General features: G+C 40.9%; 1 protein-coding gene across 7 annotated transcripts in view; it reads right to left on the reverse strand.

Moving 5' to 3' along the window:
- Nucleotides 1-13615, reverse strand: part of LPP (LIM domain containing preferred translocation partner in lipoma) — a 739124-nt gene that overhangs the window by 491852 nt on the left and 233657 nt on the right. For 6 of the 7 annotated variants that reach the window (XM_018046708.1, XM_018046713.1, XM_018046723.1 and 3 more), the window contains one exon: nt 5152-5352. In XM_018046708.1, the coding sequence (XP_017902197.1) occupies nt 5152-5344 (193 nt within the window). In that variant the 5' untranslated portion in view covers nt 5345-5352. Of the gene's footprint in view, nt 1-5151; nt 5353-13321; nt 13417-13615 lie in introns of all 7 variants that reach the window. The other variant, XM_018046727.1, reaches the window with a different exon arrangement.

A 13615-nucleotide genomic window follows, 5' to 3' on the forward strand; every position in this document is an offset into this window, starting at 1 on the left:
GGAGTTTACTCAAACTCATGTCCATTGAGTCGGTGATGCCATCCAACCATCTCATCCTCTGTCATCCCCTTCTCCTCCTGCCCTCAATCTTTCCCAGCATCAGGATCTTTTCAAATGAGTCAGCTCTTCACATCAGGTGGTCAAAGTATTGGAGGTTCAGATTCAGCATCAGTCCTTCCAATGAATATTCAGGACTGATTTCCTTTAGGATGGACTGGTTGGATCTCCTTGCAGTCCAAGGGACTCTCAAGAGTCAAAGCAGCAACAAATTGGTTTATATGCACAAGATTAAAAATGGCAGAAATAATCCATTCCAAATTACTTTTTCAAATACATTGCCATAAGTGGCCATCAATTTCACTCACATTTTTGCTATCTGTTGAAAAAACAAATATGTCCTGCCTGACCAGGTTACATGACTTCACATCACTAAGGGCCAGTTCAACACCAAATAGCAATAATCAAAGACTCAGCAATTCCTAGGAACCAAGCTCCAATTTTGTCTCTTCCAATCTAAGACAGCAGAGACTTAATGGAATGAGCACATTTAAGACCTGAGTTCTGGAGCCAGTTCAGCCCCAAACTCCTGGATAATCTTGGGAAGATATTCTTTCCCCTCTCAGACTGAGTTTTCACATCTGACAAGTAAAAGAACTGCCCTAGAAAACCTTAAAACTCTTTTCTAGTTCTGCTGCTCAAAGACTTTGTGATTAAAACATGAAGAAAGGCTTGGGCAGGAAAGTGGAAAGCAAACAAGTTTGGCTGCCATTTCCATCATGGGAGACCAATTGTTTAAGATGGCATTTTGTTCTCAGTACTACATTTACCTCGGGTTAGCAACAGGCAATAACTACTCCCTCTCCACAGAATGGATTGGGAACCTCAGGTAGAATAAAACACAGAGAGATCTAGTAAAAAATTTCCAGGCTTAGGATCCTCAATGAATAGAATTTATTTCACCTATTCTGATTTGACTTTACCAGTCTAGGTAAAGCAATGTAGGCAAAGCTTGAAAACAGAGGCTTTGTTTATATTATACAGAAGCGTATAAGGTAATATACATAGGAAAGGTTTTTTTAAAAAAGCAACCATTTTGAAATTAATTTCAAAGAAAACTCATGAATAATAAAATAATGAATTCAAAATAGATGAGGCAATCTAGCCCAATCTCTAATAAATAGAACCTTCTAAAATCAACAAGAGCCCTAGATATAAAAAATGGAGCCTAGCTCTACAATTTTATCAACTATGTGATATTAATAATCACATAGTTGAACAATCACATATTATTGAACAATTATTGAATAATACCCTTTACTTTGGGTAGTTTACCACTTGGTATAATTGCAATACCATCTGTTCTATCTAACTCAGAGAGCTACAATGAGAACAGTCTTTTGAGAATTAAATAACAATGAATACGGAAGTGCTAGAAAAATTATAATGGATTGTACAAACAAAAGGAATTCTACTAAAATGATCATGTGTAATTTGTACCCTATGGATTCACTTTTTTAAAACTCTAATATAAATAATATTTTTAAAAGAAATTTCAGAAATTGGAGAAAGTCAACTCCAGACCACAAGATAACTCCAACTTTACAAACCTACAAACTTTACAAATCTTTCTGTATTATAATCTATTGTAATAAGAAACACAAAATATTATCACAGTTCATTCAGCCAAATTATTGAGAGAAAGAATTTCCAATTGCCAGAGTTAAAATAGTAAGAAAATTTCAAAATCATTTCATAAAACAATGTATTAATAAAAGAAAACCGATCATTTTCTTTGGTATCTACCAAGGATAGAAAACGCAAGATTTATACCCTGTTCTGCCATCAAAGTCTAAGGCTGTGGGAAATTTTTGCAAATTGGAAGCAGAGAGAGCCCAGATTACAAGATAAAGAACACTACTGCTAGTACTTTAAAGACCAAAAGAAAAATCATGTCACCTTATTCCCTCACCAGTCTAGAAGAGAAGGTAAAGAGATAAAACCACACATACACACCAAAATCATTCCATAAAAAAATACACAGACACTTAACATAGTAAAATTTGCAAGAAGACAAAACAATAAAAATATACATGGGCTCATAAGTATATAGTGCAAGACACAGAAAGGCATTTGGAAATGCAGGGGCATTCCAAGACACACTAGCTGTTGGGAAAAAAAAAGAAATCAATGATAAATGAGAACAATGGTAGCAAAATTACAAAACCCTAAGGCCTAAAGAGCTACTAACTGGGAAAAAAAGTACACCCCACTTTTAACTGTGCCAAAGCCCTTCAGAGAAAGTTATTAGTGGAATACCTTATAAAAGAAAATTATAACATATGGTATCACATAAATATAAATTGATGTGGAAAACATGTGGGTACTTTTTCAACTTTCACAGTCAGAATTTAAAAATGAGAAAGCAAACCCCAGAGATTACAGACATAAGACCAGGGTGAGAAATGTAATCAGTAACTAACTTCAAGGTAGCAGTGGTTAAACAAATCCTAGGTTACCAAGCGCAAGGAAAGGGGAGAGGAAGTAAAAATAACCCACCCATACAGAACCATAAACCCTGAAAAATATTTGAGAAGCCTGAATATGAACCTGGATAAGCAGGTTCACAGTGCTGTAGCTTAACTATCACTGCAAACATCACTGAGTACCTACTGTGGGTCAGGTGTCCTTCTGGATGCTGTTGCGAGTAAAGGCATGAGTAAGGCAGCCCCACCTCCAAAAGGTCTGAATCTACCAAAGGAGACAGGCCCACATACAAGTAAATCTTTTAGAAGGACAGTTGTGCAAAGGATTGTATGAGATGCATAGGGGTTACAGTACAGGGAAAGAGTCCTCACTAGAATATAATACAAGGTCCTGATAACTCTGGACTCAGGCAAAGAGGACTTGAGGTCTAGCACCAACTTGATGACAAGCAGGTCATCCATCTTCAAACAAATCACTTATACTCTCTGCACTGCAGTTTTTCATCTTGACACCAGCAAAAGGTGGGCTATGATTTCTGTTAGTTTTACACTGTCTTCATGGCTGAGGTTCTTGGAAGTCAGACTCTGAATTAAGTTATGAATGCTAAGGCTTTATGGGCAAAAAATGGAGGGTCAGGATATATAGAGGCAAAGGATAGCATGAGCTGAGCTAAAAAGACCTTGGCATCATCAACTCACCCTATAAATGAAAACTGTGTTACCTACTACCTAGGGATTCCACTAATGGTACAGAACATTCTAAATGGACCAAAAAAGAAAAAGAAAATGCATATAAACTTTAGAAAATGTATTAAAAATTAAACAAAAGTAACATGAATTATAAAAATGTTGAGGGCAACAGAAGATGCACTAACATTTAAATTAAATATAAAGGAAAGTAAATCTTACACTTCTAACAAATATCGTGTCATAAGATACAGCAGATGAAGAGACGGAGCTACATTTTAAAAAGTCTGAATATCCATGAACCTTTATCCATGTTTGCCTTTAAAATGCATATATGCAAGAGAAATCTCTTCCTTTACGTATTCAAAAAAGGTTATATTAAAAAGAAAGAGAGACTGGCAGAATTGCAAGAAAGACTCAAGACTTCAGAAATTCAATGAGACTGAGTTGCTTCGAGAGAGGATGCACGTTCCAAACTGTTTATTGCGAGAGAATTACTGAGCAGTGCACTCACCCATCCAGCCATCCGCCATCCATCCAAATATATATACACATAAGAAGATACAGACATACATTTGACCACACACAACCATTCCCACTAAAAACACAGTAGCATAATAAGAGCCAAAAGGAACATAAGGATGAGTGAGAAACCATATCTTGTTGCTTAAATGGGGAAACAAAGCTTACATTCTTATAAGGAAGTGAGGAGGTGTCACCATCATATGGGGCCCGAGTGCCACATATGCCAGGAAAAGGGGGACGAGCAGCAGAGCAGGCTGGGTGAGGACGAGAGCCTCACTTCAGAACCACAGAGAGTGTCACCTCTCATCTCTAGGTTCCCATTTTTTGATGTGAAAAAGCACTGGGTTCATAGAGTTGCAGGATAAGGCAACAGAACGACAATGAACAAGCAGAGTGCCTCACACAGACCATCCGGTCAACAGCAGCAGATTAAGGACAGCAGGAGAGCAACCAAAGAAGGAGGAATTTGACAGTCAGAATACAATGCATGCGGAAACGCAGGGAGAGATTACTTCCGATTACCTCCAATCCAGGGCGTGCCCAGACCCTGGAGAAGGTAGGGAACAAAAGGGTGGTGAGGCGGCCTGGTAAGAAAGAGCAGAGTGGAGCAAAGAGCCGCAGAGGGTCAGAGACGGAGCCAGTGTCCCTGGAGAACCAGCTGGGCAGTGAGAGGACCCCGCAAAGTGTGGTGACAAGGGTGGGGCATCTCAGCACAGACAGACTCGGCCGAGGGTCCAACTCACTAGAATTCTCAGCACTCCGAGCGAAGACATCTGAAGCGCAACCATCACCTGTTTTTCCCCTCCCTCTCACACATGCCAACATGATACAGAACCTGCCCCATCCTGACCCTCAAGTGTGCACTGACTGTCCTAACTACTAAGCCCTCCACACACCTCTGCCCCATTCTCAGTAAGAGGGACTGTCTTTATTCTCTTCATATTAGAGGGAAATCCATCCTACCTCTCCCCCAAAATGAAGAGGCAAAATAACAATCTAGACAAAATAACTAGAGAAGGGAAAAAATGTCTAAGTGCCTTATTGGGGTCACTTCAAATGGACACATCATCAGATCACTGCTTGGTCACACGTGGGACACTTGTCCGATGGCAAGAGGGAGGAGACATGGGCGGGAGGCACATTTCTACAAGACGACGGGATGGGGGTGGAGGATACTGCAACAGAAGAACACTGAGCTATGAATGAAGGGAGGAGGGCTCTAGTTTTAGCTCTGGCCAAAACCACAGTCAGATAACCCCTAACAGATTTCAATCTGTATGCCCAAAAGAAGAGCTGCCTAGGTGGTTACTAGGTGTTCTTCAACGTTTGACAGTCTCTGTACTAAGATAACCATACTACAAAATTATTTTCCCAATGCAACACTGTCCTACAAATCACTTTTATTACAGTGAACTCTCCTGTTGTAGGCAGCCACCTCGGCAATGCCCACACTCACCTTCACCACCAGGTTGCTTGTATGGATTGTACTTGGGCTTTGGCGCAACGACTGGGGCAAACTTCTTGGGTGGTTGCTGTGTGGACACTGAAATGCTGGGGGTCCCAAAGGAATGGGTGGTCTCCATCCGTGCAGACACATGGCCAAGAGGCTCAGCAGTACTTTTTGGTGGCAGCCAAGATGGGTGAGACATTGTTGAATCTAGAAGTAAAAAGAAACAGTTGCTTTTAAAGAAACACAAAAATGAAAGCAGTATAGTTCACTTAATTATTGTTCTTAATCTATACCTAATGAAATTTTGAAAACAGACTCTGAGATGATGAAAGAAGGAAGGAAGGAAGAAGGAGGAGGAGGTGGAGAGTTATGAAAAAAACTACCTTAACTGAAGGAGGAGAAAAATTGAACACTCCCCTCAACCCATCTTGAATACCTCTCTTCCAACAGTTACCTATTTTAGCGCCTAGCATTCTTGAGGTAATATATATGAACAAGAAATGGTTCCTAGCCTTAAGACGTTTCTATAGTAGGAGAATCTTACATCAGTAAGGTTGGGAAAAAAGCTTCAATTTCATTAACAATCTATTAAAATGATTACCACATCAATTAAATGATGATATTATCTAAGTGAGGCTTCCCGGTGGCTCAGACAGTAAACAATCTGCCCTCAGTGTGGGAGACCACGTTCGATCCTTGGGTCAGGAAGATCCCATGGAGAAAGGCATGGCTGGCTACCCATTCCACTGTTCTTGCCTGGAGAATCTCATGGACAGAGGAGCCTGGGCTACAGCCCATGGGATCACAAAGAGTCAGACACGACTAAGCAATCAACACATACATACATACCTATATTATCTAAGTGCGGTAGAAAACAAAGTGCTACTAGAATGCAGAAAAGGGTAAAATTACTTCTTGCAGGGAGCGGAACGAAGTTCTCATTAATGAGGTGACCTTCAGATTGAGCTCTGAATGCTGAGTAGAGGTCAGGCCTGAACAACACAGGCAACGTTGCGCGGGTAGGAAAAGTACACAGAACTTCAATTTCGTGTGGCTGGAGGGGGAAAACGGAAAAGTAGCTGGCAAAGTAACTAAAAATGTGGGATGGAACCAAAGCACCGAAAGCTTTGTGTGCAAACTTGAGGACTTTGGATTTATTCTGCAGGCATAAAGGAATCATTCAAGGTTTATTCTTGAAACAAGGGCATGACTGGTGCATGGCAGGACACTTTAAGATGATGCCTCTGGCAGAGGCAGTGCTGCTGCTCACCAAGGGGTACTTGGAAATGGGAAAGGGGCAGTGTTTGCCACAATGCCTGCGAAAGGTACTGCTGCATAATGGCCAGGGGCTACAACATTCAGCCCCTATGAGCACAGGGAAGACCCCCATAACACCCATCAGGAACTCTGCCCATCAGTGAGATCAAACCATACTGGATCTTTAGGAAGAATTCAGTTAGGAAGGGGATACGACAGCCAGCCCAGGGACGGCCCTACTCAGACTAAAACATGCTCTGAAGAGAAAACGATGTCTTGGTGTCAGGATAAACCAACCACCCCTCCAGGCAGCATGCAGGCTGGGGCTGAACCTCACATTCTCTCCCTGAGGAGGGCTCTCCAAGTCTGATTGCAAGAGCTCTCCAGCAAGGGGAGGCCCGGAAGCTTTCCTCACCCTCTCCAGCCCCAAATCCACCCTGTAATTTATTATTGGAGCTGAATTAATTCAGAGGGCTCCATGATTACCTCCAGATGTCTGTAACAACAAAGAACACTGGTGTGGGTGTGTGTGTGTGTGTGTGTGTGTGTGTGTGTGTGGGTGTGTGTGTGTGCGTGTGTGCGCAGTTGCTCAGTCGTGTCCAACTCTGTACGACCCCATGGACTGTAGCCCGCCAGGCTTCTCTGTTCACGGGATTTTTCAGGCAAGAATACTGGAGTGGGCTGCCATTTCCTCCTCTGGGGGATCTTCCCGACCCAGGGATTGAACCCTCGTTTCCTGTGTCTTCTGCCTTGACAGGCCACTAGGGAAGCAAAGAACACTGGAAACTCAGGAGAAAATGCAGGGTCAGAACGTGGTATGGCCGTGGAGAGATGAGGGTGACGGGGGGAGATGGGGCCCAGTGTGACCTGGGTGGCATTAGACTACACCAGGAGGGGTGACATGGCCTTGAGAAGCTCTGCTTCCCTCATCTAGAGTCCCGGGTACCCTTGCTCCCTGCTCTCACAGAGTTTCATGGCAACCAGTGAGATAACAGTGTTCAAGTGTTTTATATACTGTTAAATGCCATGCAAAGTGAAGAGAGGAAAATTGTTGGAGATGTAGCTCTCTGATCAAAGAGAATGACATGAGCCAATGAGGAAGCCTCAAACATAGGAATAAGGAGTCTGCTGTTACTTAAGCCTATGGTGGTGACACCTACTCTCCACTCTGGTTGCAGGGCCTTCTTTTCTCTTCCGCCCCTGTCCCTTCTGCATATGCTTTGTACACAGTTAAGTACCTCAGAAGAGTGGGGACCATATTTTATATACCCTGAAACAATCATTAAACCCCAGCACAAAACCGATACAGAAAAACAACTATGAATTTGGTTTATTCCTGGTTCTTAACACTGGCTGCACATTTTAAAGTCTATGATTTTTTTTTTTTTTTAATGCCAAAACCAAGCTCATGTCTCAGGGTTGAGAAACATTAATTTTGGCTTTATTTGTTTAACTGAGCCTCAGTGTTTTACTAAAAGGGGTTAAAGTGTCTGTTCTACTTTCAGTCAGACTAAAATGAATACAAGTGGGGAACAAGTAGGATAAAATAAAGATTTGAAGATTTTAATGCATCACACACATTTGTAATATAAATGTTATTTGTAGATTTTTTTAAATGGCTTAATATTATCCTTGCAAATTTTCTATAAATCTCAAGCTATTCCAAAATAGGAAATTTAAAAATGGGTTAATATAGGATACAGTGATTTCTAAAGCAAAGAGGCACATTTCCAAAGCAATTGCACATTGCCAATTGACTGAAGAATCCTGGCCTTTTCAGAAATTCTGTAGATATAAAGGAATAGGCAACTTCTGGGAGACTATGAAAAATGAAAATGTAAGCATCCATATGCAAACCATGCCCCCCACCATGTTTTCTGTTATCCCCAGCACCATATATTACCCTAACATTGTACTCCCCATGGAGGCAACCCCAGGGACCTCAAAGTAGTGCCAGGGTCTGGCTAAGTTTGCATAAGACCTTAACAGCATCTTCCCAAACCATTCTTCTGTATGTTAACAATGCCCCAGTAACACAATTCTCAGGATTTATAATGAAATTTAATGACCTTGAAGACTTGCTCATGCTATGTACACCATCTACAATGCTATATAGCTCCCATTATTAAGAGAGTTAATTCTTAGGTAGATTGATAAGAAGTCTGGGGTCTGTGAGGAGGAGAAAGAGGTCTGGGGCTCCTGAGGAGGAGAAAACCACAATTTTTTTTTCTACAATCCTGTATCTTCATCACATAAAACATTTGTGTGTGAGTGTGTGTGTGTGTTTTTTTCTTTAAGCCCAGAGCTAATGATTATACAACAAAACAACTCATCTTACTTTTCCTTAAACTCTGTACCAATGATTATAGAACAACAATATATCTTGCTTGAGGACATGTTGCTTTTTCTTAACAGGAAACTGCTGACTAATCTTAAGACTTATGTTGTAGGAGTGAGTCTGGTAAGACCTTTCTATTGTTAGTGCTAATCTTGTTAATTTAAGATGTATGTTGTGACAGTGGGTCTGGTAAAAGTATATAAGGCCTTGATAAAACTCAGTGGGGCACTCTTCGTCCCCCTTCTGATTCTATGTCAGAAGCTTTCTCTGTCCTTTTTATAGTTTAATGGAACTCTGCTACACAAAACCTCTTGAGTGGTCAAGACCAGTTCCTGGTCCCAAAGCGAAATCATCTTCTTTGGAGATCACAAATGCAACATCAACCACCATAAGCCATCATTACTTTCTACCAAATCTTCCACCAACCTTTTTTCTGTTTGGTTTTTTTCATCTTGACCCAGCTCCAACGTCTTTGATGCTGTGAACTTTTCCCTGCTGCTGCTGCTGCTAAGTCGCTTCACTCATGTCCAACTCTGTGTGACCCCATAGACTCCGCTGTCTCTGGGATTCTCCAGGCAAGAACACTGGAGTGGGTTGCCATTTCCTTCTCCAATGCATGAAAGTGAAAAGTGAAAGTGAAGTCACTCAGTCGTGTCCGAACGTTTCCCTAACTCCCTCCAAAAAGAGTAGCTTAATTCCTGGGCTCTTCTAGTATTTGTTTCATACTTATAACAGTCACATATACAATATTTTATCACCTGCCTATCTGCCCCAGCAATGCCTGGCCAGGAAACCCTTAGAAAAATATGTTATGCATGAATGGCTGAATGAATAAATGTTGATCTCCTTGGTTACTCATCCCTTTCTAGGATCTCTGCATCTCCCTTCTTAGCATACACTGATGTGATCATCTCTTTTTCCCCTCCCTTAACTTATATATGTAATTAATTGTGTTGATGGATGTCTTAGATTTCCAGATTGAACCAAATTTTGCTGTCCTAGGAAAAAATCCTACTCAGTCACAGTCACAATGTTTTGGTATACTGATGAATTGAATATGCTATTTTACAAACAATTTTTGTACACAAAATCATAAATATTCTCTTATGTTTCTCCTCTACTTGTTTTCAGTTCAGTTCAGTTCAGCCACTTTTTGTGACCCCATGAACCGCAGCATGCCAGGCCTCTCTGTTCATCACCAACTCTCGGAGTTTACCCAAACTCATGTCCATCAAGTCGGTGATGCCATCCAGCCATCTCATCCTCTGTTGTCCCCTTCTCCTCCTACCCCCAATTCCTCCCAGCATCAGGGTCGTTTCCAGTGAGTCAAATCTTTGCACGAGGTGGACAAAGGACTGGAGTTTCAGCTTTAGCACGAGTCCTTCCAATGAACACCCAAGACTGATCTCCTTTAGGATGGACTGGTTGGATCTCCTTGCAGTCCAAGGGACTCTCAAGAGTCTTCTCCAACACCACACTTCAAAAGCATTAATTCTTTGGTGCTCAGCCTTCCTCACAGTCCAACTCTCATATCCATACATGACCACAGGAAAAACCATAGCCTTGACTAGATGGACCTTTGTTGGCAAAGTAATGTCTCTGCTTTTTAATATGTTATCTAGGTTGGTCATAACTTTCCTTCCAAGGAGTAAGTGTCTTTTTATTTCATGGCTGCAATCACCATCTTCAGTGATTCTGGAGCCCCAAAAAATAAAGTTTGACACTGTTTCCACTGTTTCCCCATCTATTTCCCATGAAGTGATGGGACCAGTTGCCATGATCTTCGTATTCTGAATGTTGAGCTTGAAGCCAACTTTTTCACTCTCCTCTTTCACTTTCATCAAGAGGCTTTTTAGTTCCTCTTCATGTTCTGCCATAAGGGTGGTGTCATCTGCACATCTTAGGTTATTGATATTTCTCCCGGTAATCTTGATTCCAGCTTGTGCTTCTTCCAGCCCAGCGTTTCTCATGATGGACTCTGCATATAAGTTAAATAAGCAGAGTGACAATATACAGCCTTGATGTACTCCTTTCCCTATTTGGAACCAGTCTGTTGTTCCATGTCCAGTTCTAACTGCTGCTTCCTGACCTGCATATAGGTTTCTCAAGAGGCAGGTCAGGTGGTCTGGTATTCCCATCTCTTGAAGAATTTTCCACAGTTTATTGTGATCCACATAGTCAAAGTCTTTGATATAGTCAATAAAGCAGAAATGGATGTTTTTCTGGAACTCTCTTGCTTTTTCGATGATCCAGCCCATGTTGGCAATTTGATCTCTGGTTCCTCTGCCTTTTCTAAAACCAGCTTGAACACCTAGAAGTTCACGGTTCATGTATTGCTTGAAGCCTGGCTTGGAGAATTTTGAGCATTACTTTACTAACGTGTGAGATGAGTGCAATTGTGTGGTAGTTTGAGCATTCTTTGGCATTGCCTTTCTTTGGGATTGGAATGAAAACTGACCTTTTCCAGTCCTGTGGCCACTGCTGAGTTTTCCAAATTTGCTGGCATACTGAGTGCAGCACTTTCACAGCATCATCTTTCAGGATTTGAAATAGCTCAACTGGAAGTCCATCACCTTCACTAGCTTTGTTCATAGTGATGCTTTCTAAGGCCCATTCCAGGATGTCTGGCTCTAGGTGAGTGATCACACCATCGTGATTATCTGGGTCATGAAGATCTTTTTTGTACAGTTCTTCTGTGTATTCTTGCCACCTCTTTTTAATATCTTCTGCTTCTGTTAGGTCCATACCATTTCTGTCCTTTATCGAGCCCATCTTTGCATGAAATGTTCCCTCGGTATCTCTAATTTTCTTGAAGAGATCTCTAGTCTTTCCCATTCTGTTCTTTTCCTCTATTTCTTTGCATTGATCGCTGAGGAAGGCTTTCTTATCTCTCCTTGCTATTCTTTGGATCTCTGCATTCAGATGCTTATATCTTTCCTTTTCGCCTCTGGTTTTCACTTCTCTTCTTTTCACAGCTATTAGTAAGGCCTCCTACACAGCCATTTTGCTTTTTCACTTTTCTTTTCCATGGGGAGGGTCTTGATCCCTGTCTCCTGTACAGGAAACTCTGTCCATAGTTCATCTGGCACTTGTTTTACTTATCTACTTGTTTTACTTACCATTATTTGGCTTAGATATGGGAGTTCTGTATCTTCTTCTACTGTCTGGATTAGTTTAATGGTAAGATTAAGACTATCTGATCTTCAAAGGTTTATCAGAATTCAGTGTAAATTCATCTAGATATGATACTTTCTTTAATAATAAAGCTTAATTATCTTCCCAAGAACTTCTACAATAATTGTAAAAAATTTGTACTTCTTTTGAGGTCATTTTGCAGTATTTACATCCTGATGGAAATTCATCAGTTTCTTCTAGGTTTTACGTTTGTTCCCTTTCATCCAAGATACCTCTCGATTAAAACTGATATCTCAATTACTATGTATCATTTAGATTCTGCGCATGACTTCCTACTAGTCCTTTAGGACATAATTCACATTCTCCAACCTCCAGGTGAAGCTATGTCCCCTTTCACAACACTTCCACAGCACCTGGAATACTGTCGTCGCCACACACATCACTTGTCAGTCTTCCTCTCTGCTTGCCTGTATCACAAACTAAACTCTTGAATCCTTGATAGCAGAAGTAATTATCATTCTCTAACCTCAGGGCCTAAAATATGATAGGCACTCAATAAAAATGTCTGTTAATTTAATGAATGAATAAATTTAAATTTGAGTTCCAGATAAAACAAAATCTCATCCTGTACTCATATCATTCAGATTATCATTCCACTTTCAAGGAGTTTAAAAACTACCTGAGGAAGATATATATTTTATATGTGAAAACAGAAAAAGAGCAACATCAAGATATACAAAAAGAAACGAAACACGCAAACAAACAAACAAACCAACTGGCATATGTCCCAAGATCCAGCACAGAAGTAGCCATGAGCAGGGACTCTGAAAGCTAGGTGGCTCCAAAAGATAAATGAAACAAACCAAAGGACAATGCCAGAAAATTCTGTGAGGTGGAGGAAGAAGTAAGGCATTCCTGTAGGAAGCGAGCAGACCAGCTGAACTGAAATGAGGGGCTTAGAAGATGCGGGGAGAAGATTGGCAAGGTTAAATGAGCTTTGCTTTTCAAAGGTCTTATATAGAGAAAGAAAAGGCTAGAACATTCATCTTTGGACAGGAATCTTACAGGAGCGAAAACCTGATATATATATCCATGCAGAATGGGTCCAAGGAAGGAGAAAAATACAATAGTATAGACAAAGAGTCCCTATGACCCCAGTTCTAGTCTCAGCTTTGCCAGTATGACCTTTAACGAGAGAGGATGCTCATTTGCAGAATGAATGTCTGTAAAGTCCCAATTAGCTCTAATATTCTAGAGTGCTTTCCTTCTCTGAAATCTTAATTACAGCCCTTCATTTTGATAAATGAGTTTGAGAAAACCTCACAAGTTTAGTGAACGGGCAAACTAGAACTTTTCCCTGGGGTTTCTCAGCTTCTCAGAAAGAGACCCATGGTAAACACAAAGATAAGCACTGGTGAGAGCTGGTTTTGCAGGACCAAAACTTACCTTGCTCTTACTTCCTCTGGTTCTAGATTGGTTTCACTCTAAGTACATAATCATCATGAAAGCAAGAAGTGAAAAGGAAGATCTACACAGAGGCCCTGAAAAGACACAAACAACATCAGAAAAGAGGAAAATAAGAGAAGTGGCCCTCAACTAAGCAAGATGCCTCTGCTGATGGGAGTTAAAGAGCTGGGGCTGCCTACGCACTAGACGTTCAGGAACTGTCATCAAATGCAAAGCAATTAAGAAGAACCTAGATAGGTTCACTTATTGCCACTCTGTTGCTCTTGTTCTTAC

This window comes from Capra hircus, chromosome 1, assembly GCF_001704415.2.
Source record: "Capra hircus breed San Clemente chromosome 1, ASM170441v1, whole genome shotgun sequence".
NCBI classification, from domain to species: Eukaryota; Metazoa; Chordata; class Mammalia; order Artiodactyla; family Bovidae; genus Capra; species Capra hircus.